The sequence below is a fragment of the Diprion similis genome, chromosome 10 (genome assembly GCF_021155765.1).
Source record: "Diprion similis isolate iyDipSimi1 chromosome 10, iyDipSimi1.1, whole genome shotgun sequence".
Classification (NCBI taxonomy): domain Eukaryota; kingdom Metazoa; phylum Arthropoda; class Insecta; order Hymenoptera; family Diprionidae; genus Diprion; species Diprion similis.
This window is the reverse complement of record NC_060114.1, coordinates 11,458,750-11,484,796: the sequence shown is the minus strand read 5'-3', so window position 1 is coordinate 11,484,796 and position 26,047 is coordinate 11,458,750. Positions and strand designations below refer to the sequence as shown.

Here is a 26,047-nt window from a genome sequence, read left to right as displayed (position 1 = left end):
CATGTTGTAGTCGATTGATCGCAACAAATCGGAAACGACTTTCGTAAAGAAAATTTGAATAATCGAAAAGTTTCAGAAGTCACATTTCTGCGTTTCCAAAAACAGCTGTCGATGAGTCTCCAACAGAATTTTCTAAAACCAATTTTCTTTTCACTTTTTGGAAAGCATTCCCTAACCAAGTTCACAGCGATTCGGGTTAGTTCTACGATAAAAATAAAGTCGATGTTTTAATAAGCAATAATTCTAATCGCGCTCTAATAATATTGTCGTACAGATATGGCTAATAGTTGTAGTGCGCCACGAAGTTTAGCGCTATGCGTTAAGTTAGTTATGCGCACGTTGTATTATCGTGACACATGTGTATCAATTAAGAAATTTGAAATGTGACATGCTGTTATGCAAAGAAATGAGATATGCGAAACAAAAATTTGCAATACGATGATTATAACTGTTAACCAGGAAATACATACTTACATAGTTATTTTTACGACGTGCACGTCCTCAAGGATGCCTTATATAAGTAGTTAGATACTATAAAACGACCAGTTTATGATATCTATTACCACAAACCCCAAGTATGGCACGATTCAGAGCTTCAAAATGTGGCGTTGTATTCGCAGTCATTGTTTTCAGCACCATTGTAAACGGTAAGTCGCCAATGAGACACTAACTGGGTAATTACTTTCAAAACACTAATCACGTTTCATTTCTTGACAATTTTTCTTAATGATTTCTTATCCATTGCCAAGTTCCATCCTAAACATTGTTTTTTAAAAACCTTTATTTTCTCAAGGTATTCTCTGCCAGAGCAAAGTTGATGAGCTGATATCAGAAATAGTCCCTTCCTGCGTATTGGGGGCTAACCAAATTAACTATATCATTTATAACAGGTGAGGTATCAAAAGTAAAAGGCAAGGGTTACAATAGCGTTTAATTTGAGATTAAAAATGTGTATTTACTTTTCTTCGTAATTTAATCAATGTCTGACGATCATGGAAGTTAGACACTGCGGGCCAAGACTGTACATGGACACTGTGAACAAACTTCTCAGTTTTTGAAATCTCAATTTTTGTCTCATCCTGGAAAATATTCAGTTGAAATCCAGCATGCAATGTTAGTTCAGCATATTTGAAGTGAAACACTGTCTTCCAGTGTAGAAGGGTGATTAGATACACCACTCTCCAGTTAATCTAGATTTCTGCACTTGCAAGTCGAATTATCAACATCTGAATGGTTATCGTTACTGTAGAAGAAGAATTTTATGCATTCATCCGACAGAACCGTTGCAAACTTCTTTTTACAGAAACATTTCAACCGATGGTGTGGTCGTCGATTTAAATTCTAGCAGCATCCCAGTGGAAAGTGGTCTGCCAGTAGCTTTTCTAGTTCACGGGTTCACGTCCGAAGCAAATAACTCACGTTACCAAAATCTGACGCAAGCTTGGCTTAAAAAGGTTGTTGGAAGAAATCAATTGATGACATTGCGATACTAGACAAAAAATTAAGAAAGCGACTTTACAGGGACCACCATTTGTTGAACTGTCTTGTATCTAGTATGACGTTAACATCATTTCTGTTGATTGGAAAGAAGGAGCATGCTCCGGAGGGATTGCGCTTACCCAGTACCTGAGTTACCCCAAATCTATCGAGAACGCCCATGAAGTCGGACGGAACATCGCGGAGTACGTAATTAATTACTTTACTATGGATGAAAATATTTTGGTGCAAATGTGTTTGGAATAATCTGATGATTAGTGTCTTTATCTTTGTTTTCAACTGCAAATTGTTTCCAAATTTCTCACGAAAAGCAAAGATCAACGGAAATCGAATTCATTCGTCGCTTATCCTAGACTTGCACTACCAGATCAACTCAGAACTCAACTTCATCACCTTTGATATCCAATTTCATTATTTTTCGGTCCTGTGCTTTGCAAACCAAAGTTTTTCAAAACGAGTTTCAAATCGTTTATAAAAATATTAAATAACCGAGGAAAACCATGTTAGGAATTGATAACTAATCTTCATTAAAAATGTACCGACTCTTTACCGATTAGTTTTCAGACCTCGATTTCGTTTACCTTGTCTAAAAAATGATAGATCTTTCCTGAATGGTTCTATAACTTCGTAATCGCACCCTCTGAGAACTACTCTTTAACACTGTTTGAATCGGTCAACAGATTCATCGCTAAACTTATAAGTGACTATGGTATTCCCTTGGAGAACATGCTCATGGTTGGGCACAGTCTGGGTGCACACGTGGTTGGGTTTTCAAGCAAGGAGTTGCAGAAGGAAAATATTGGGACTATCCCACAGATTATTGCCTTAGACCCAGCGGGACCAGGTTTCTTGACCAGTCCGTGCTCGGACAGAGTTTGCGAGACGGACGCTGAATTTCTTCAGGTCTTTCACACGTCGGATCTGGGCATCATCTGGCCTTTGGGAGACGTCGATTTTTACTATAATGGCGGGCATTACCAGCCTGGATGTGAGTTACACTGTGTGCTCTGTCACTGTGAATACACCTGGAATTAATGCGAAAATATTTTTGAATTGATTCGACAGGTTCGCTGACAGATGTGTCTTGTTCGCATGGCAAAGCGGTTGACTACTTGACCTATTCCTTTGAGGATTCCGATTGCAATATCATTGGCAAGAAGTGGACCTGGTTTGTATTTGGGACAGTAATATGTGCTGGACTTTTTTGAGCGCAAACGACTCGTGATCGTTTTCAATTTTTGACATAGGTTCATCGGTGTTCCTCCCAAGTCTGAGTGTTCCAATTCCACATGCTCGATACCGGGAATAAAAGCTTATGAATACCCAGCCAGAGGATCGCTTTATGTTGACACTAAGAATCTGTCATTATCCTGCGGTGAGTATTCAAAATGCGTCCGTGTACCTGATTTGAAAAAATTGTTTTTTCACAAGAAAGTGGGCTTGCTTATCGACGAGATTTTTCGTTACAGAGAAGAACTTCCCATGAGGAAACGTGGAACTTAACTCTTCGGTAAACCTTGGTGACCTGGCGATGATCCAACAGACGATGTCACGGGGGGGGTTTAGTAACGTAGTAATAATTTTTAAATTAAAATTATCATCTAAGCTGCCGCAATCTTTTCTTAATCGTAATCTAGGAATTTATAGAATTCAAAACTTTGTTTTGTTATATAGCTAGATTTGGTTTTATTTATAAGTACCTTTAATCTATTACTTTTTAAGAATGCTTTTGAAATTTTCTTTGTTGCCTGTAATTTTTTAAATTTTATCTAAAATGGGAGTGGAGTATTTTTTTCAGAAGTTTTAGTGTACAATAGCTATCTATAGTCAAGAACTGCAGGATATTTTCGATTATAATAATATTGATTATAATACTATTTGAATGGTTGGTGGCTGGTGGATTCACAGCGGCTCATGAAAATGGTTGCGTCTGCCACAATATCATGCTCAGACCTTGAGCGAAAAATCTATAACACCATTTAGTAGCCGAAAACCGTTATGCCAATTATTCAATAGTAGGTTTCTACAGAGCACTGTACATTGGCTAAGATTAAGAATTATGTCCAATATGATCGAGTGTATGAAAAAAAATTTGTTTCAAGTTTTCTCTGCAATACGTAATGATGAAAATGTAATATTTCTGGCATTACAGAGTTCAGTGAAAAATATAATTTCTTTGTAATTAAAATTGTTTTGCCTGACCTACCCGAACCAAGTGATTGCATGAATTATAACAAACGAATTCATCTCCTTATAGGTATAATTAAAGCATCTGAAAAAAATTCACAGTGACTACTTTCAAGTAGTACTAAAACATTTGTGGCCAAGTATAAGCGATGTTAAACTCGAACCGTGTATTTATGGTGCTCTTCAAGAAACAGATTATTTCAGACGCTAAAGTTGAACGGTATCGATCTAATAATACGATTCACAAATTTTTACTTCTAAATGACATTCACATTCAAACACTGGGTTGAGTGCAGTTCTTCGAAGTCTGTGGATAGTACGAGGAAAGAATTTGAGGCTGTGAAAGTGAATATTTTTCCGTGTTGTCGTCAATATTTCAATACCCTTTTATCTCCTTTTTGCGTTGACGAGAAGATTTTTGCGCACTGTACAACTCTTTCAGAAAAACCAAACCGCTTATCGCGAGTCCAATCGCGAGAATGTAAAACGTTCCTTGCACCTGGCCAACTGTCATCTTCACTGGATCATGGGTCACTATGTTGTCTGTGGGGAGGTAATAAACTCTTGTGGATAAAATTGTAAACAGTAAGCATCGTCGTCATGCAAGTTTAATTACCGCTGTGAACAGCCAACTGAGTGCGGATATCAAGGTGTTGTTGAACGACGTCGGTTCCCCAGTAAGAAGGGATTCCTGACGCCTGAATCTCCAGTATACGCCGAGTATACCACTGCGTGTATGGTGAACTTTTTCGCAGCATTGCTACACAATATTCAAAATTAATGTCGGTTCTCATCATGTGCATTTTCTCAATTGCATCGCTGTTAAGGTAGTCTTGGATGCTGTAAAGACCTGCGCATAAATAAGTATTCTTTGATTAAAACCGTTGTTCTACGAATCATCCTCTGGAAGGTGTCAGTTTTAATCATCTTAAAAAGAGAATTCGGCGATTGGTTCTTACCACCAGGAAGTCGCTCGATTGGAAAGGCCCAACCATTTTTGGCAGCATTTCTGGTCAATTCCGCTGGAGTTAGCACACGAAAATTTTTTACCAGGGTCCGCATTTCCGGCTCCTCGGCATTGATGATTGAGTAGAGCCAGGATTCGTGATTAGCTGCCCATGAAATCCCACTGGCCGCCAATTCCATCGCTGTGTCTATCGGCGCTTTGAATCTAAAATATGATAAGTTGAATAATCAAACAGAACAAAGAGACTCTTGGAATTTTGGATAGTGAAGTTGAAAGTATAGCGATTTGGAAAATGAATAAGCGATGTGTTCTATCGTTCCATGCTCGGTTCCTTTCCAAAATGCCAGTTACAGACACATTTCCGCGAAGAGTGCAACTACAAGATTGCTGTAATACCACTGTTTACAGTCAAATGCATGTGTACCTTCACTCACCTAGGTATCGTCATAGCAGATGCTAGACTGCTTCCGTAAGCTGTAGCGAGTAGCAGCGAGACGACTAGAAGAGTCATTGCTAAGGCGGCCCATGAAGGTCTGTCGGGTTCCTTGACAAGGCCCTGCAGTAGCATCACTCCAAGCACTGTCAGCACGATCTCGCTTGAGTTCACTTTGGAAGAACCTGCACAAAACCACATTTCCATGTCACGCCGGATCCAATTTCTTATTCAAGTAAGAACACCGGGACTACTCAGTGATATACCGACATATTGCGTTGAGTTGTTCTTATACTTACTCTCGAATCTAACAAAGCTTTCACCACGTATTACTATACCAGTGAAAGCAATGGATACGAATATCATGGTTATGAAGGTAGCCCATAGAGATGGAGCGAATGGAAAGATTGGTGACATCCATTGCGGGATCCGTTTCGGTTCTGGGACAAAGCATGTCATTCCCGCACGATAAGAAGGCGCAGTAAAATCCAGGAAACGAAACTCGTGGTGCCAGGACCACAGGGCAGCTGAAAAACAAAAGAAGAATTCAGTTATGTGTATAAAGGATATTTTGATTGTTTACTTTTTTATTCAGCTGAAATGGGTATGGATTCCGTTTGGAAGATGCGAAAGAATGGATTCGAAACAAAGAGAGAAATTTTGAAAGTAGTGAAGAGTAAAAAGAAGCTAGAAGCCTGGTGTCGTGATTTTACAGCTCTCTTATCCGGACAAAGAATTTTTGTAGTGACATTTTTTCAGGTGCGGTGGATAGACGTGATTCCAATCGAGCAATGTGACGAAAAATGTTCTGAAAAAAACAAGTAAAACCTCATCTCTAACTTATGAAATTAATTTTGGACAAATATTACAATATTAGTCGCTGACGCGTTACCAGTAATTAATCGGTTAAATCACCAACCGAGGAAAAACGAAACCTGCAATTAATAACAATCCTTGCTTCTTTCACCTCCACGACTACATCAAAAAGCTTTACTTCTGTTGTACGGTATTACGGACAGACCCATTTTTTTACCACTGATATTTTTTTATGTGGTTAGTAAGGTTAATCATGAGATACTAATAAATATGCCATGTTCAATGTGATCTAATTATTAGAAATTACAAATTTTCTAATCTAAAATGTTAAAAAACACTGGTGGTAAGATTTTTTTATTCAAAACTGCAGATAATATCGGTGCACAAACTTTTCATCAACAACTGCAATAAATAGACCATTACCTATTCCCACGTCAGCTTTGTCCTCGACTAAGTTTCCGATAACTCCATTTCCGGTAAGGTTCTCGTTGATGACACCCCACAAGTCCTCGTTGTCGACAACCGGTTTCAAAGAGCAGTTGTGGAGCTTTGCAAATTCTACGGCAAATCGCCATTCGGCACCATCAAATTGGTAGCTGCAACAGGTTCCAACAATAATGGCCATGGAACAGAAAGGATTATTACAATGACAAATGCGTTGGAGCGACTGAATCCCCAAAATAAAAAGTACTGATTTTGTTAGACGATGCAACTGCTACTGTGCCTCTGAAGAAACATTGCTTTTCGAAATTTTGGAGACAACTTGGAAAAAAAGTTGCCAACGGCACGCGGTGTTCCCAAGCGGTCACCCATCCAAGTACTGACCGCGCCCAATGTTGCTTAACTTCGGTGATCGGACGAGAACCGGTGCTTTCAACGTGGTATGGCCGTTGCCGAAGGAGAGGAATCTCTGCATATTCATATCCTTAAAAATGGTGCCAAATGTTGGATCCGTCTCTGGGAAAAAAAAGATGCCAACGGCACGCGGTGTTCCCAAGCGGTCACCCATCCAAGTACTGACCGCGCCCAATGTTGCTTAACTTCGGTGATCGGACGAGAACCGGTGCTTTCAACGTGGTATGGCCGTTGCCGAAGGAGAGGAATCTCTGCATATTCATATCCTTAAAAATGGTGCCAAATGTTGGATCCGTCTCTGGGAAAAAAAAGATGCCAACGGCACGCGGTGTTCCCAAGCGGTCACCCATCCAAGTACTGACCGCGCCCAATGTTGCTTAACTTCGGTGATCGGACGAGAACCGGTGCTTTCAACGTGGTATGGCCGTTGCCGAAAGAGTTGAATCTTCACTCACTCATGTTAATCGACAGATATAAAAAATGTTGAAGATCCTCTCAAAATAAATCTTTATGACCAATGTCTTCAATTTCCCATAGCTGTACTCGCTTAAGTATATCATAGGTTACCTCTGTAAAGCCGCCGAAAAAACAGTATTTGAAGATACGTATGTAATGGTCTATGTGCTCATGGGATTAATAAGGGAGGCTTCACGACGTATAAAATCCTTCTAAATGAACAGCCATCCTATAATCGTTTACAGATTTTAAGGAATCCTTATTTCTCGTGATGAGTTCAATCCAACGATTTGTACTTTCTAAACTAGAATAATGAAAATTATCTAGCGTAAATTGTAAAACAGCTCCATCGTACTTCTCCGTCATTATTTGATGACGAAAAGTCGATTTAAAACCAACTTTTATGCAACAGACTGTAAGTCATCAAACAATGGGGGTATTAATAAAACATTCTACAAATCATGGTTCGTGTATGCTAAACTATTGGCTTTGAAGAATTAGTTTCAATGTCACGTTAGTTTGATTTTCTCTAACCGGTAACAAATCAAATCTAAGAACACTTTGCGATACTTGGTCATAAAAGCAGTAGATATACTTACAATCTAGAGTTGAATGATTCTCAGTTAAATTTAAATGGTTATATTTCACACACGTACTATCCCCATACATTTTTATTTCCTAATTCGATTCTAAACTGCGGATAATTGCTCTAGTATATAGTGTAAAATCTTTTCACTCACTTTTCGCCTTCCTTATTAACCATGACATTATACGGTGGATAGTCGAACGCTGCAATTCTCAGAGTTTTACCCTCAAGGTTTTTCACCTTGTCTGGAAAAAGATTCGCCCCAAGCTTGAATTTCCTGTTCTCTACTTCATACGTATCCAGAAGAATTTCCTGTCTGCCAGCATCGTCTGGGCCAGAGAAGCGATGCGTAAATAGATCGACGTCACCGGTCCGATTATTTGGAACGGCAAACACTACGTCGGTAACATACTGCACAGATTCTCCCTGTAAGACTGATTGGAAGTCGAAATTACTGGTATCTAGGACCTCGGACGGCAACCACGTAGAGCCTTCACTGATCTGGACGATTGTTGGTAGAAAAATAAATCTGCGTTGGGTTCTTGATTTCACGTGAACAAACGTTTTCTCTATAAGCCGAAACTGTACCTCAGGATTTTCGGCCTGCACGAGATATCTGTGCAAATTTAAACAATAACCTTCTTTACAAATCAGTATCTTGAATCTTTCATTGAGAAATTAGTCGGTTTTGCTTTTTCTTTTTTAAATCGATTCTCGGCAGGAAAAGTTACATTAATTACCATTCACTCATCAATTGAACTCCACTGTTAACGTATAAAGAATCCAATGGTACTGAATTCCATCATCGGAATTGAATGACTTGTTTTTTTAATCAGCAATGACTAATTGACTTGCTAATGAAAGTTATGACCTCATTAGTCGCGTGTTCATGTAGACTTACATATATTGTGGATCTAGAGATTGAGTTAAATCCCATTCAGAACTGCGTTCCAAACGAGAAAGCCGCGTTTTGTACGTTGATAAGCTGTCGGCTAACGATAAGTCTTGTGGTTACAATATCATTACATTTGAACAATTACACAGATCAAAAAACAATATTTTTTCTTGAGTTTCTGTTAAGATAAATAAATTTTGATTATATCAATAACCAAAACCTTTATTTATTACTTATGAAATAGGTTTTGTTTTTTCTACATTGATAAATAAGACTTGAAGGTTTTGGTTGATAGTTAAAGTTGGTGCGTATTCAGAAGAATCAGAAATAACTTCATATTTGAGTTTCTGAGGGTCGAAAACCCCTATATGAAAAAATGCAGCCTTTTGCTTAAAATTTTCAATTCAGACCTTATTTGACTGGACTATTCCCCGTTAGAAAAATTGTGCGTTCTTAATAGCACGTGAAAACCTGGCCTGGAATTAGCTCCGCTCGTGGTTTGGAAAATTCCACGAGTCAGATCAACTGTTTACAAAATTTTATAATGATTAGTAAGGTATATCCAAGTTTATTAAGCTATGCACGACCGAACAACGGTTCTAAAATAATGCCGGAAGCCTATATTCACTCAATTTTCCTAACGAGCATGTCATTACTAGTGAATGATAACCAGTGTAACTTTTCACAACAATGCATTTACATACCCAGTGCACCCTAATTCAAGGACCGGTGCTAGAACGTCTTTCTTGTAACTCTCTTCAGAAGCCAAGCTCGCATTTGGCAAATTCTCGGCAGTTTTCTGGCTATAAGGGCTCACGTAGACTGCAGGAACAGAACTGGATGCCATGTATCCACTCACCGAGATTATAACCGCACAACGATCGTTCATGTACATTTCAATCAAGGTGTCTGCAATCTTGTTCAACTGATCCGGAGTTACAATTTCAATTCCGATCGATGCACTGTAAATTAGTGTAATTTGAACTAGTAGAACCGTTAACATGGTGAGATCGCGAAGCTTGAGAAGAAAAGTGTGTTCAGTCACGAATTAGGGACTTAGGGACTGAACTGCGAGAGAATTGGCAAAAGCAACCAAGCAAATTGCTTTTATAAACACCTTGCAAATGCAGACGTTGCCATTTGACAAGTCAATAAAATTCACACAGGAGACTTTGTAAAAGAAAGATGAATCAATCGAAACACAAAAGACTGTTCAAGCACAACTTTGATTTGCAATTCACTTCTGAATAAGGCATAAGCGGTGAGAAGTAGCGATAGTAAGTCACGGAGGAAAGTGAATCGGTAAACAGTAGGACAGGTTGAGCAAATGAGTACATACCGCCGTGTTTGTTTAATGGTTTTACGTATTTATTACCTTAAATCAACACATAAATTTTTATTTTCTCCAATAGATCATTAAATTGAACGAGTTCTGAGGGAGTTTAAGTTTGCACTAGATTCGCTGCACTAAAGTAATCTGTCAGATTAACGCGTTAAATATGAGTAATCGCACTGCAAAAGTGTGAAGATCGATCGTCCGAAAGACCGTTGATCGACACCGCAGTGCGGATATGCAAATTTAGCCACTTCGAGCGGTATCTTCAAGTAAATACGTAGGATACACATCGGATCACGGTTTCAGACATCGGACGATTATTGCACGGAATATACTCTGTCAATAAATACATTTGTTCTGCGTGTAGACATACGATTTATAATTTCATCATGGTGGAATAGGTACAATGCGGGATTTGCATAGGGAAGTAAAGGGAAGAAAAGTTATGAATCATCGATCATTTGAGATACTCTTTGATCTCACTTTCTGAATTGTGTAAAAATCTTAATATTGAAAACGGAAGTCCACAGTTGTTGCTGACGGCGTCAGATTTTCTTAAAATTTCAATTTCTTCCGTATCTTTGTCTTCGAATATAATACTTTAGCAAATATTCTTTAGAACGTTGTGAAAATGGTAAGATATTGAGTAAGAAATTCGGTTGATTCAAAAGCTGTGCCTGCGTTGAAACAAAATAAAGGATGTGATACCGCCACAGTCAAAGTGACGATAGAAAGAAAGAAAAAAAAAAGTTTTCACAACCTACACACAGTGATCCTTTCAATTTATCGGGTGTTAAAAATAGCGTTGAATTGGTTAAACATGACAACAAACCGGTAAACACATTGGCTTTCTTACAGAGTAATTTCCTTTCTTCATATCGGAACTGGGATATTTAATCTGAATTATCGGTTTGTTTATGATTAAAATTAAAAAAAAAAAAGGATGCTGCGAGCGAATTTTTCATTTCAGACTACGGACTACAACTCAGAGTGTATAATAATTATAATATTTTATGAAATATCGATTAAAAAAGACATTGAGGAAAGCATCTTGTACAGCTTGTATTATATATATTTATATGTGTGTGTGTGTGTGTGTGTGTGTGTGTTGACGTTATCACTTTTATGCCCGACAACATACACAACGTACCTTTGCCTCCTTACGTTATCTCTCACTCTCACTCTCTCTCTCTCTCTCTCATCAATTAGTATACACTCGTATGCTTATTTATCTGTATACAGTATGTGTTTATTAGGCCAGTCCTTAAAAAGGTTATTTTTGAATTTCGACCGGCTCGCCGCCAAATCGGCTCCAGATAATTAAAAAGTAATTCCCTGATCTTTTCAGATTTTTATCTCAATTTTGACTCATGCCCTAAAAGAATGGTTTTCCCATCCACCCCTCTCGGGGGCACATTTGATTTCGATGAAACTTGGTACACGAGAGTTTTCTGGGTCGCTGATTACGAATCTGAACTCGAAATGAAAAAAATTAAAATGATGAATCCAGCATAGAAATATCCAGTGTCTTTTGGGATTTTGGTCCACCACATTGGATCCGCCACTTTGAATTCTCAAATTTTTAGTTCAGATTCGTAATCAGCGACCCAAAAACCCTCGGGTACCAAGAAGTTTGATCGATATCAAATGTGCCCCTGACAGGGGTGGATGAGGAAATCCACCCTCTTTGGGACACGGGTTAGAGTCGAGGAAGAAATGTGAAAAAATCAGAGATTATTTATCGAATAATCTGGAATCAATTTGGCGGTGAGCCGGTCAAAATTCAAGGATGACCTCTTTAAGGACCACCCTAATGTATATGTATATGTATATATATTTGTATATATATACGTATATTTGTATAATTTGTAATATGCTTGCGTGTAGTTGCATGTGCTTACACAGGATGTCCACACATATTACTCACATATTCACTATGTCCTTGAATATTTATGTACACACATCAAAGGGTCCTGCAATGCACGCGATTCCGCGTCCCTGCATTACAGTTTAAATTGCACTTGTTCTTCGGTAGAATATATATATATATACATATATGTATATATGTATAGTCCTCATTAATCCTATTATTTATATTATTACAATGATTATTAATATTAACCACATCAGTATTAAAGTTGTTATGCTTATTACTGGAACAATTATAACAATCGATAATCACATATTATATATACATATATATTTACTTACAATTTGCGTGTATGTATAAATATATATGTAATATATGTATTTTATATATATATAATTATACCGATGTAAAGATATACAGACTGTGTGACAGGTGTAAAATATGGCAAATTGTGTAAAATATGTACTATATCATTATTATTATTATTATTTCCCTCCTATTATTCATTATTATCGTTACAACTTTAACTTTTTATTCTTGGTTTGTTAATATTAATGCTATTCTTATTCTCCTGGTTGTCGTTATTATTTTAGTATCAATTATTTCATAACAATTATTACCATTATTATCATTATTCTTCTTACTGTTGTTGTTATTATTATTGATTTCATTGTCGTTATTATTACCATCATCAACATTGTTGTCCATTATTGTTTCTATTGTTTTCATAATTACCATATCTAACACTATCTGCGCTTTTCCTTCTAATTCTTACAACACGGAGCAGCGATATGTACACTCTATGTATTGTTATACATATATGCACAGTACGGTCGTAAGTTATCAATTCTACAGTCTAATTACGGTGTCTGTTACTTATTCACTCACCGAGTATAATAGTACGTCTATTTGCAAGGAGGTTTAACCCACCTTTGATTATTCGCGTGTAACCACTCAGTGACGCAGTTCAATACGACTTGCAGAAAACATTAGTGATTTAATTTTTCCTGTTTTCAGTTATTCTTAGCTGGTGGAATTTTAAAGAAATCTTCACGAAATCCTTTCTCACTCTAAGCACAAGAACAACGTCGTATCTCAGAACTTTCTTCAATATCAGTATCGTATCGTCAGTTGAGATTTTGTTCCAAACAATTTTCCCCGGCTATGCCACTGATAGGTAGATAAGATTTTTGAAGGAATGTTGGTTTTCTTTAATTTACAAAATGTTGTTTGGATCCCGATGTCATTGGGTCACGCCGAAAAATCTTGGATGATTGAAACAGATTCTAATAAATTCTCAGTTCCAATATTTGTAATGTTCATCACTCGAACATAATCGGTAATTAATCCATGAAAACAATTCAACGTTTCGGGTAATAATTGTTATTATAATATTATGATTATACAATATTACACAGAAAAATGATGCAAACTCGGAATTTTAATTTCACATACGATGTTGTTGAAACAAATTTTGAGATACGATATTGTTGTGACGATACAATCTGAACGATAAAATATTTCATTCCTTCACTTTTATACGTTCGGCACTGAGTGTACGTGTAGTAAGTAGTAAAGCAGATATATACAACTATCTATACATTAGTTCCATAATTAATCGTATACCTTGCTGTCTTTGAAAATCTATACTATAATGATACAGATCCAATGAAATGATTTATCGGATAATAACATACCGAACAATATACAATGCGTATTATTATATAGCGAAGATCTAATAATTTACAGTGAAATGTACAAAAATTTGTAGAAATATAGAAGTAAAAGTAGTAGTAGTAGTAGTAGTATTAGTAGTAATAGTAGTAGTAGTCGATATGATAACAGTAACAACAACAATAGTAATAATAACAACGACAAGGTATAGAGATGTAAAAAAATTTCATGACTTATCATAATTTATTAAGGGAGTTATTATGTAGTAACGTGGGCATTTCCTTACACCCGCAGGTATTGAAAAAACCGAAGAAGATATGGCACGACAAATGGCAATTACTAAAGCAAGACTCACGTTATAAAATGTATGTGATACGACACTAAACGGACATGAAACTACCGTGCACCGATTAAATACCCGTTATACAAGAATTTCTCACTCTGCAGATAAAGTAAAGATATAACGTGCTAAGAAACCGAAACGAATTTGAAGCTTTGGCGTCAATTTGGTCTGACTTGTTGACTTTCAGTCACTTTTTATGCTTCAAAAATCAATCAAACCGTTTTTTACACATCGACCGATCGAGTTTGTGCCGGATTATAAGTAAACACTGATCACTAATGAACCTTGGCTATTCCTGTAAGAAATCACAATAATTAATATACACTGTGCGGGTTGATGTACATATATATATGCATTCGAGAGCTCGAAGAAATAGAAATATACAATACTACTTCACATTAAGACATAAGTCATAATGAACGAGAACAATGTTGTGCGTACGAAACGTGCAAAGTCGTGCCCCCTGTGTCGAGAAAAGAGAGACATTTTTAAAAGACGGTGTAAAGTCACTGAAATCTATTCTAACTGGAACGATCACGGCGTACAGCCTTTCAAAAATCTTATACACTCCTTTTGCATGAATACGTAACGAGTAAGTTAGTGGGATTAACTTTTTGCTTAGACCGTCCGACGCATGCGCAGTAGCTGGTAGAAAGAGACAACACGTGTACGTTAAGCTATTAAGCTATCTCTCTTTTCGGAACCCCCACCATTGCTGTTATCGTTCAGTTGGTAAAGATCGGTTCAGTGGGTAAAGTAGATAAGATTTGTTGATAAAAAAGTAGAATCGTAATTTTTTGGCTCTCGGTTTTGCATACATTTGTATGCATTTCACGCGAACGCTTGTGTATTTTTTCTAATCGACCCTAAGGCGTATATTTAATTTGTGACTTTACCGCATTTGGCAGCAAAGTTATCCCGTAGCTGCGTTATTCATTTCTATAAACAATAAAAAATTTTGCAGCTGACACAATAGTTGTGTGCGTGAAATGAATACTCAACAAAGTAATCATGAAAAAAGAAGGGAACATTCGTTACCATAAAGTTCTAAACAGTAAACATGCCAGACTTGTACATTTTCATTTTACAAAGCGCTTTTAATTTGTAAAAATATCCGGTTCATCTTATTTCATCGAATGCAAAAGGTCTATATTGTAGTTTTCGATTGGGAGAAACTTGAGGTTATGCACTCATCACAGATCGAAGATTCATTCTCAGTGTCTTCTGATATCAACTTGGTCTACAAGCTATCAGTTCAAATCCATCTGAAAACTGATTAGAATCTCGCGTATCTGTATTTTCCGCGGATAATCCATTTTCTCAATTGAAAAAAGAAGGAAGAAAAAAACAAAGGAAGAAGCACTCAAGGAGTAAGTCCTAATCGCTTATAAGCTAGTGCAATTTCGAATCTTTGAACTGTCATTTGCCGAAAGGATGATCGAAACACGCGACTCAATACAGCCTTAGTTAGCTGGAGAGTTCCGGGCTGGCATCGTCGTCCCTCTCGTCGATTTGGAGAGCGGACTGCGGAGATGCTGGTTCTTCAAAATCCCGATCACTGCTTTCCATTGGTTCGCCATCGGAGGGCCTGAGGGTCGCAGGAGCCACGACGAATCCGATTGGCTCAGAGTTCGCGTCCGAGTCCAAATTGAGGTCCTTTAGATTCTTGTCAATCTCAGCCGGCATGGCAGTTGTCTTCTTCTGAAGTATCGAACTCTCCTTCCCGCTCAGTCCTCTCGACTCCATTTTACCAATTGCAAAGTCCCGCAGGTTTATCTTCAGCTCCCTGTTGAAGTCGTACTCTCTCAGGAGCGGTTTGCTCATTGTCAGGTCTCTCACCGCGTCGTAATTCCTCGATATGAACCTCGTCGGCTCTGGCGATAAAACAGTTCTCTCCTGTATCGACTGCTCGTGTATTCCCGGTGCTAGATGAGGCTGAGGAACTCGTTCCGGCGGAGCCAGCGAGAGATTTGTCGGCATGGAATTCTGCTCCGAAGCATTGCTCTCCGATACCGACCCATCCCCGGTCAGGAGGGAATTATTCGAGTCGGAGCTGCATTCGACGGACGTTCGCGGAGGTCCAGAACTTTTGACCCCTCCGCCTGATGACCCCGTCTTTGTTTTCGGCTGAGTGGTCTTAGGGTTGTTTTGATTCTTGTGCTCCGCCGCCTCGGCGTTGCTGATATTGTCCTGTTTCTTCCACTTGGTACGCCGATTTTGGAACCAGATCTTCACCTGAAATCAAAAACGATTCGTTCGTTAGTAACACGTTGCAACAAGGATTACCAATTATGTTGATCCATGACTATATCAGAAAATATGCTTGAAAAATGAATCGATGAATGATATGGATCCTTATGGTTATATTTAAGGTAGTGGTGGACTAGTTGATAATGAATCTGACTGAAAACTGGAATAAGATCTTTCACATTTGAACGGTCTGCAATCGCCCAAAAGTTCCGTAAATACGGTGATGATGGTTGTTAATGGATAACCAGGGTATGAACAGGGTCAACGTGATTCGGCTGTGTTGGTTCGACGCGTGGAGATTTGGAGATAAATTCATGAACCACCTGACCATCCACCCCCAAGGGCCACAATCGCGGTCCATTCGAACGAGACGGTAACTCACAACCGGCAATAACCATTGTATCATAAATATTCCATGGTAATTCAAACAGTCCGATGAGTTTCATTTGACGTGGATGTATACGCGTATGTCACGAGGAAACTCTGTGCAGGCGTAATACATTTCAAAATGCCGGAAAGCGGTATACGATCATGTTCAATCATTCAAGCATCAAAAATCAAACCCGGAGACAGGCTTCAAGTGGATATTGACGCACAAGGAGCATGCTTTTAGTCGTGTTGAATGCTATTGACAACAGGCAACAGTAATTGATTGATATCCGAAGTGTACTTGCTGCCTGATTATCAATTGCGAAAAATGAATGACAGGGGTGAGATTTTAATCTGCGCAATTAATCAAGCGTGAGTAGCTAGAACAAGTGTTTCGTTCTTTTGTGCATTTTCTATACAACCCTTGTACATTTAAATGAAACTGTAAACTCTCTTTTCGCGGAAATGAAGTTCACGCTACGACAACCAGCTTGAGAACAGAATTGCGTTAATGCGAAAGAATTATAAATTAGATACGAAGAATAAATATATTCTATAATATACGAAAATAAAAGAAGTTAGCGAGTAGCTAATTCCTTCTGTTAGACCAGCCACAAGAATATTTAATTGACTTATAGACCAGTCGTTATTTAATAGTGGGTTTCTACCCAACATGCACTAAAATTCGAGAAAAGGGACACACATGCTTATTTCGATCAAGGTCAAACCATAGGTGCGTATACGTAGTTAATGGACATATGAAAGCTGCGTCACTGAGTGTTAATTGCTCGGAACTATCACACGACGTATATTCGTTGCACTGGAATAGACGCTTTATGTAAAATCTACGTTTTTGATATAAAAAAAAAATGTTTACACATATTGGGATATTCATGTTCGAGTTTGATATAACATGTATGAGTTTGGTGGTCTGAAAAGTTTCCAACCTAACAAAGATTCGAGTCATGTTGAAAAAACCCAAAATGGCAGCGCAGCGGTTGCTCGAAATTGGCTACGTCAATTCGCGCCGTGTAACGTCTAAATCTAAATAGCAATTCTTATCTACAATCAGCATGCATTATTTTTTTTCATTAAAATACGTAAATACGCAAAATAGATATTTTTACCGAAAGGCCGAGTAAATTTTTTTCATATTTTGATCGACGAAGTTTTATAGAAAATCTATTTAGATTCAATTATAAAAGTTCACATTATGAAGAATAAAATGTTGAAATACTAAAATTCAACCGTAAACGTTATTTTTACTAAATCCATAATGACAATCTGGTTAATTTCCTTTTTTTTTTTTTACCGAAAACTCGTTATGGTTTGTCTGTTTTTAATGAGCAGCAGTTGATTTTCTTCGTAAATGAATTCTCCGTAGATCATCCAACTCAAATTGTGATAAACAATAACGACGTATTCATTGTCGAATCAGAAGTCCACCGTCTGTAAATTATCACGATTATGTATGCATCAGATTTTGTTCGTGAAATGTTCATCTTCATTCCAAGTTTTTAAGAAAATATAAATTATATTTTAAAGTATATAAGGCCGGGGAATTTTGAAATTCAAACACAAAATTGAAGATTTCCGTAATTAGGGGGAAATTTTGCGCAGCCAAGAGTTTTCTTCTCACCACTTATTCGTTCTCCTTCATTCTCTTTGCTACGAGAATCAACGCACCGTAGCTACATCCGAACATTAGTGAGTTCAACAGACGAACAACAGCCACGAAACTTCCGGAATTGTGAAAAGGAAGGCCTGTCACTCGGACTTTGAACGGTGCATCCATTTAAACTTGGCTACAAGCTCTACGATACTGGTTTTTGTACGCCTGATACAGCGAGTTTTTTGCAACTTTTTGCGCGATAACTTCTCGCCTCAACGTGCTCGAGTTCCACGCACTTTTCTCGCCAGGTTGAAGTTGATAACTTTAGCCGCTCGCAGAATTTTGGATAAATTCCGAAAATCCAGTACAGAAGAAGAGAGAAACTGTTGTAGTATTTCACAGCGACAGATGCTAAGAATATAATCATGATACAAAAAATGATAAATCAAAGTATCGAATTTTTTGTAATTTTTTAAGGAAGATATTTTAGAAATCGCTTCAATTTTTATCGTAAGTATCTTAAAAAGTTTCTTTTCCTCAGGTTGAGAAGTTGTATGTAAATGAACGATTACGGGCGAAAACTTCAATTATGCTGGAATATTATTACGTTATCATGCGTACTAAGTTATGAAAAGCTTCGACCTTCAAACCCTTCCCGGTTACATGTATTATATTTATATATTTCTCATTTTTTGACGTATGAATGTGTTTTTATAAAAAACTAAAACATTCTTACAGTAAAAGCAATCATGTTCATTAATACTAATTTAACTCTCTGAATATTGTTGCAGATCCGGCATAGTATCTGTAGCGATGAACTCGAACAACAAAACTCGGGTGCTCATGCCGGCGCCACAGGGAAATTCCTGGCTTACCCAACGTCGGATCGTAGTAATATTAGCCATAATAATTATGACGGTGTTGTACGTGGTACTTCTCAAACTCTACATTACAGCGAAATCCAAATGAGAAGCATTACGAATTCCATTGAATTTTTTTCATCCTAACTATTCTACACGTGTGCTGCGTGGTAGGAAAATAAACGTATTTACATGTGATACAAATGAATTGCATTATTCACTCTAATTTCATTTTAGTTTTAAATTTGTACAGTCATATGTTCAGAGAACATAACAAAAAACATTTTTTCAATCCTTTTCCTACGTCATACTTTTTTCGTGCTTTTTCATACTCAAAATAAATTTTGGTACTGTGAATAATTTTACACAAAGCGATTGGAACTTCTACGCTGAAATGTCTGGCACAAATAATTTATAAAAAATATTTAGTTATTTTTCTCGGACTACACACATTCACTGTGCGTGTTACGAGTTCGTCAGCATGCATGGTCCCGAAAAACGAGTCGGTGCTGTGTGCCACGTCTACAGCGTTGCTATGCCATCCCCTCCATGTCTCAAACTTGTAGAATTTTAAGATAAATTTTGAACTTCGATCCATTATTATCTAGGAAACTTATGAGTAAATCGTTCTGAAACTTGATGAAAAAAATGCAGTATAAATTTGTTCTGAAGATATTCATTTTTCGTAAAAATCTGTTCGGATATAAAAGTTTTTAAAACACGCGTGAAGCATATCGATCATCTCGATCAGCTCGATCTCTCGAGAGGAAGCTTCGACTCTACCGAAAATCTCGAGTTATCGACATGAGGTCATCGGGATCCTGAAGTCTAGACTCAATATTCAGACTCTAGGCCACGCATTACGTCAGATGAACTGTGTCCCTGACTGCGGTAACAGGTACCTTCGGCACGCTTCGCCAAAACAGGTTTTCCTCGTCCGAAAAACATTCCGCAAAGATTATTAATTTAGCGTGGATATATAATATTCGTGCCGGATTTATCGTGTACCGATAACGGAATAAAAGGTGGACAAACATTTGAAGAAAAGTGCTTTCGCGAAAGTTCTTGCCAAAGGCTGAAAATGACAGGAGGACAATTATCGACAGGTATGCAACTTCACATTTTACAACCATAAGCATTTCACGTTGTAGGGGAGACTGAGGGGTAGACTGGTTTGGACGGTAGTTTTTTAAAGAATTTTTTACGAAGAAATAGTGAAGTTTATGATATTCGTAGAAGAGACAGTTGACATTATGTGAAAAAAAATTTCATGTAGAAAAAATTTCAAATGGCCACGCAGCAGCTGCTCGAAGTTGGCCACATCGATTTGCGCAGCGGACCGCCCAAGTCGCAATTCTTATATATAATCAGCACACATTACTTGTTTCATTAAAATACGTAAATACGCATCGCGTGCACCTAGAATTAAAAAGAAATATGAAAAATTAAGATTTCAAGACCATTCAATAAAAAGAAATCACTATTTCTCGATCATCACATGCCCAAAAAAACAATATTTCTTTCTAATTTTTCTCTGAAATTTTAGATTCACCCAAAGACCTTGAAGTTGAAGATTAACTGTTTAAAATTTTATCAACATCGACCGAGAAATCGCTGAGCTACATTGCACGGCACGCGAATATATACTTTATACAACGCAAGAATGTTTCACGCGTTTTACCATGCGTGTTTTCCGTACAAAATGTACCCGTTTCTATACCAGCCGAGTGAGTCTGCAAATGCGCATACACGAAGTACTGAAAAGACCACTTTTCCCTTCTAGGACTTAAAGTAGTCTATTCAGTTCGGCATTCCTGCGCTGTTGCGACAAGCACAGCGAACTAATCTGACATTACGTGATCCTAACCTCAATTTCGTACTTTGTTAAAAAAACTCGTAACCTGCTCTTATTGTATGAAGACCCATGTGCAACAAGAAGGCAAACTCGGTGTTTTCGCAAACTTACTCTCGGCCAGCAACAATCGAGTTTGCCTTCTTGTTACACGATATACTATTTTGAGAAAAACACGGTCAAAGTTCCAGCATAGAGATAAAAGTGGTATTAAGTTGCCTCTTATTGTTAATTGTTCGCTTAGCGACACCTTGTTTTTCGAAAACAACCGTTAGACCAACATAAGCTATAGCTTTTTTCTGGCGGTGGCGCCATCTAGTGTCGAAATGGCAAACCAGTATTTTGAGTGTAACGCGTGAGACGGCTCTGAGAAAATGTTTCTCTTTAAACCTGCCTTCTCATCAACGTTTTTTCTTTTCTCGCGACCTTTCTTATTGCTCTTCGACCCTTGACCTGCGAGCGTGTGGCTTTAGCAATTCGTCGAGAGACCGTATTGCTCCGGCATCTCATTTTGAATGTTTTCATTTATACCGCGTTTGTATCTCGAAGAAACACTTTTTGCTTTAACTCTTTGACTTATCTCTTAAAAGCATAAAACTACTACAAGATAATTTTGGTGGTGAATTCAGAAGTTCAATGAGGTCAGATTGTCGATGGGTAGAGTATTAGATTGATAACGAATATTGTGAGATTCATGTCTGTGCATAAAGTTGTGGCTCGATTTCGTGTTTCAAACTTTGGAAATATATTCTTTAGATGTGAAATGAATTTTCTAATGAATAAAAAAAAATTGTCGCTGTTTTTAAAGTGGAAAAGTTGTAGAAAACATTGTTAAAACCGAGGGTTTTTGAAGGGATAAAATTTAATACATCGCACAGAGTATCGTAAAGAAATATCGATATTTCTTCAGACCAATAGTGTATTTGGCAAGTTGAATGCGTTTTTGAACAACAAATGAATCGAAAAAAAAAATAGATGTAAAACAAGCTGGACAAGCTGGACAAGCCGGAAAAACTGAAAAGGGAAAAATCTAGGTCTGTCCGAGAAACTTACGTGATGATCTCGAAAATGGTGGAGTGACAAATCCGAAAGCGATAGGACTTTGCAGATAAATGAAACAGTTTGAAAGAAAAATTAGACAAGAAAATTTTGAAGAATAAAAGATTTATGCATTTTTCAAAAACTAAATATACAAATTGGGAAAAAAGATAATCGTTTACTTACAGGAAATAATATGGAGAAGAAAGTATATAATATTTGTTGGTAAAACATTGAAACTCGAATTTTTTTGTACTCATCATTGTGGCTGAAACAAAAAGAAAAAAAAAATAGCAACCGACGAACAAACAGGTATCGCGATGTAAAAGGTCAAACGAATATAGTCAGGTCGATGCTATGCTTGAATAAAGTACGATTGCTGATTTTCGGATTGACTTTTCAGAAAACGACATAGTAGAATAATTTTTTTTTCTTACCGCTTACCAATTTAAATATTTTTAGCGACGGGCCAGGCAAATTTATTTCATATTTCGATCGACGAAGCTTTATATAAAATCTATTTAGATTCAATTACAAAAGTTCACGTCACGAAGAAGAATATTTTGAAATACTAAAATTTAATCGTAAACACCTCATTATTTTAACTACATCCATATAAATGGCAATCTGGTTAATCGACTTTGTTTTCAAAACTTCGATTTTGCTGCAACATTGTTATTCTATCACGCGTACTAAGTATGGAAACTTATGAACAATTTCTCGTCGAATATTTCCCATTTTCGACGCATGAATGTGTTTTTATGAAAATGTAAACCGACTGTTAAAGTAATAGCAATTATTTTCGTTAATACTAATTTAACGCTGTGAATATTGTTGCAGAACCATCTGTCTCGATGGACCTGTTGGACCAACAACGGCTCATGATGCCACCGAGCAGATCCTGCTGCATCTCACGTCGGGCCATAGTAATAATAGCCGTAATAATTCTGACGATCCTTTTTATAGCTTTGATCGCAGTGAAATTTGTGGTCTTCGAGGAGATTGTAAACTCTCATTCATAGAAACACTGATGGAATTTTTTGATCCGAAAGCGGTGTCCTGATTGATTTCGACGTTAAAGTATAAATCTCGAAATATGGAAGCACACGTATATCGAACGCGAAAAAACGTAAGCCGTCCCGTTCTATATGCAATTCTAGACAAAGACGGTCCAATTCATTTTAACTTGATGCGGAAGTACAGAAATTACATGTTTGCGTTAAATAAAAGCGCGTTTGAGATGCGTGGACTCGGATAATTCGAAGTATCTGCAACAACTGCGAAATAGACCAGGGCACCCCTTAACTTTTCTATCTAAGCATTATATGTGTGATACGCATACCAACGTTTGTACATGTGATATGATTGGATTGCATTATTTGTGCTTACTTTCCTCAAGTTTCATATTTGTTTAATCATCCATCCACAGAACATAACGAATAAATTTAAGCTATTGTAAATGTGAATGTTGTAAAAATGAGTAAAAGTAAAGATTTGTTATAATGTGTAGAGCGAACGTCGATTATTGCCACATTCCAAGTTTCTCAGGACAGCAACAAAGTCAGGTCAAGTCATATGCTTACCGTTTTAATTGTTAGTAATGTGCACAATTTCAGGCATATATGAATACTTGTATAAATATAATTTACATTTTTTATGGGTGAATTTTTTATGATATTAAGACATCAAACGAGCGAAGAATTTTTCTCAAATTTGTTTCATTGCAACAAAATAAAAGTTTCGTCATCTCCATAGATACACCTTTATTGGTACCCACGTTGCTATGATTAAAACAAAATTGGACGACTTTACATGTATCGATAAATAGAAAGCCTCACAGTCAGTGAATTGGTGTACAGTTTTTTACTTATTATGCACAATCAGTTCAATTGTGAATACATGAATCAATAACTATATATTTTGGAAAACCGACCAAAACTTTTTTTGTTTTATTAAAAAACCTACAACTAGCTGGGAGTTTCGCAACAACCGAAAAAACCGAAGATGAATAAGTATAAAAATATACAAGAAAAAAATTATAAGAATTTAACAATTCTGTTTTTGTCATCACAACGATATTCAGTCCGATAAGACGGAATTTGATTCTAAGATATGGATCATGTCTATCTGGCAGGACAAATTACACAGAATTTTGTTTTCTCTTCCAAGTCAACTATTTCAATTTTAACACCGACAAAACAATTTTTCGATTACATTTTTTGATCTTGCAGTTTACGACGGGATTTCAAATTATTCTTTTTCGCAAACTTCCAGTAAAAATAAACATTTTATGTCTCCGAAATTTTTGGCTTAGTATCATTTTGAGACAAACAATGTCATAAATTCACAAACGGTAATTTTTTGAAATTTCCGATAATCGATAATTCAAATTCAAAAAGCACGGAGGAAAACAACGCTTGGCGATGCAGTTTTACGTCAAGAAAAGTAACTCGAAAAATGTGTTTAAATCGAATGTTGGAGTCATAATTCGAAATGTGCTGAATGAAAATAACTCATATGAACTCCCACGACAGCGTTGCACTCCTTTCTATATATTTATATTTATAAACAGTACCAGAAAAAACAGTTTTGACTCAAGCTGAGCATGAAAATATAACAGTATAGTTATAACGTTGTTGCAAAGTCTTCGCTGTGTCTACACGTTGTTTACCGCTAGAATCTGGCAATAAGGAAATACAACAAGGTAAAAAATCTCCCAGGAGTTATCTTCTGATTTGCGTAATCAACGATATGACGATCTCTGAAATCTTCTCGTGATTCTATTTTCCTTCTTCTCAACCGGTAAACTATATGATCCCGAGTCTGGTTGTAATACGAACTTGATATTTCCCCTTCCGTTTCGCTTTCCTGCTGAGATGATACTCCGTCATAAGACGCGCATGCGCGTCAGCATCCGAAAGTCGTTGCAACTTCTTGCGCAGAGATCGCAGCGGCAATGCGCAGTCCAGAAGCATGTCATCTGAGTTTTCGATCAAGCACGCAGCTGCGTACGCGGCTCGCAGTGCTCCGTCGGTAAGTCGATTGCCTGGTCAACCAGGTGGAGTAATTCCTAATTCTGTATGTATGCGTGTTACGCCTGCGATGATTCGTGATACGCCAGATGACAACTGCGCAGTCAACGAAAATTCAACACCTACGCTACGCTTCGATTCTTTTCGCTGTGCCGAGACGCAACGCTGTAAACATGCATAGCATTCGCAAGCAAAGAAACTCCAGCTTCTACTGCTAGTTTAAAGATGTTTTCCACCTGCCGTTTATAAATAGGTATTTTATCTTCCATGACTCGAAAACTGTGCATTTGGGGAAAATATTGTAATGTGAAAAAATTATTTGAAGTTGATCGGGGTGGTCGATCGGAAGAAATTCGTCAAAAATAGGGAAAAAAAAGCTGAAATATTCACTTTGAGAATTTTTCTGAAAAATATTGAAACCTATTCGTAAACATATTGTTTTTTTTTAATAGTGTGGGGCCCCTGAAATCGTGTAGTCCGGGACTGCAGCTCCTGATGCTCCCCACTCGGCGCTGCGGATGTAAGCCTTTCCAAGCTACATGGGCATCGCCTACGCCACACACAAACAATTTTCGGGCGTGCCGAGTAGTCGAGTTCGAATATAAATTAACAATTGCAATTTTTCAATACTACCACATTCGTCTAATTTTTTGCCCACCATCTTGAATTTATGGGGGAATTTCTTTTCGTCAAATAACACGCTTACTGCAATTTTCTTTAATAAAAATGATAATAAACTCAACTTATAGACAATTTAAACTCTCGACAACTTAGGAATAATTTCTTATCCACGATCGATATTTTTCCGATTCGAACTATAAATTGAAGCTGGCGGCCGAAGCTACTGCAAAATGTCGTCCAAATTCTGGATTCAGAATACCAACGACCTTCCCCAACGATTAGGAAATGAAGATAATCTTATTCAGAAATTACGATTTCAGCTGGTCTTTTTTCAACACATGCAGGTCTGACTAAAACGTGGCCGACAAATGCTATCGGCCAAATATTGCGCATGTATCGGCGCAAGCGGTGACGGCATGGTCTACAAGGACTGTTCCAGCAGACATTTACGGTATTACAGGACCGAATTAACTGTAAGGCTAAAGAGGGTAATAACCT

At 37.4% G+C, this 26,047-nt stretch overlaps 3 protein-coding genes and 3 non-coding genes across 6 annotated transcripts in view; 1 reads left to right on the top strand and 5 right to left on the bottom strand.

Annotated features, from left to right (window-relative positions):
• Nucleotides 1-557: 557 nt before the first annotated feature.
• On the top strand, nt 558-3,015 carry LOC124411007 (phospholipase A1 2-like). Its single transcript, XM_046889816.1, has 7 exons — nt 558-647; nt 794-890; nt 1,304-1,454; nt 1,555-1,682; nt 2,178-2,485; nt 2,563-2,665; nt 2,745-3,015. The coding sequence occupies exons 1-7, from the start codon at nt 578-580 to the stop codon at nt 2,998-3,000; spliced, it is 1,113 nt and encodes a 370-aa protein (XP_046745772.1). The 5' UTR covers nt 558-577; the 3' UTR covers nt 3,001-3,015.
• A 984-nt stretch (nt 3,016-3,999) lies between these two features.
• On the bottom strand, nt 4,000-9,702 carry LOC124411006 (glutamate receptor 3-like). The gene is made up of 8 exons (XM_046889815.1): nt 9,397-9,702; nt 7,952-8,413; nt 6,324-6,496; nt 5,384-5,611; nt 5,086-5,269; nt 4,644-4,855; nt 4,301-4,534; nt 4,000-4,227 (listed from the first exon to the last, which is right to left on the bottom strand). Exons 1-8 carry the CDS (start codon nt 9,693-9,695, stop codon nt 4,061-4,063), a joined length of 1,959 nt encoding a protein of 652 aa, XP_046745771.1. The 5' UTR covers nt 9,696-9,702; the 3' UTR covers nt 4,000-4,060.
• On the bottom strand, nt 6,677-6,795 carry LOC124412027. Its single transcript, XR_006929751.1, has one exon. It is a non-coding gene; the product is annotated as a 5S ribosomal RNA (ribosomal RNA).
• LOC124412025 lies at nt 6,873-6,991 on the bottom strand. The gene has a single exon (XR_006929749.1). It is a non-coding gene; the product is annotated as a 5S ribosomal RNA (ribosomal RNA).
• Nucleotides 7,069-7,187, bottom strand: LOC124412024. Its single transcript, XR_006929748.1, has one exon. It is a non-coding gene; the product is annotated as a 5S ribosomal RNA (ribosomal RNA).
• Nucleotides 9,703-14,904: 5,202 nt separating the features above from the next.
• Nucleotides 14,905-26,047, bottom strand: part of LOC124411005 — a 195,151-nt gene continuing 184,008 nt past the window's right edge. Inside the window, exon 3 of the mRNA XM_046889814.1 lies at nt 14,905-16,150. Coding sequence (XP_046745770.1) covers nt 15,383-16,150 — 768 coding nt within the window. The 3' untranslated portion in view covers nt 14,905-15,382. The remainder of the gene's footprint in view (nt 16,151-26,047) is intronic.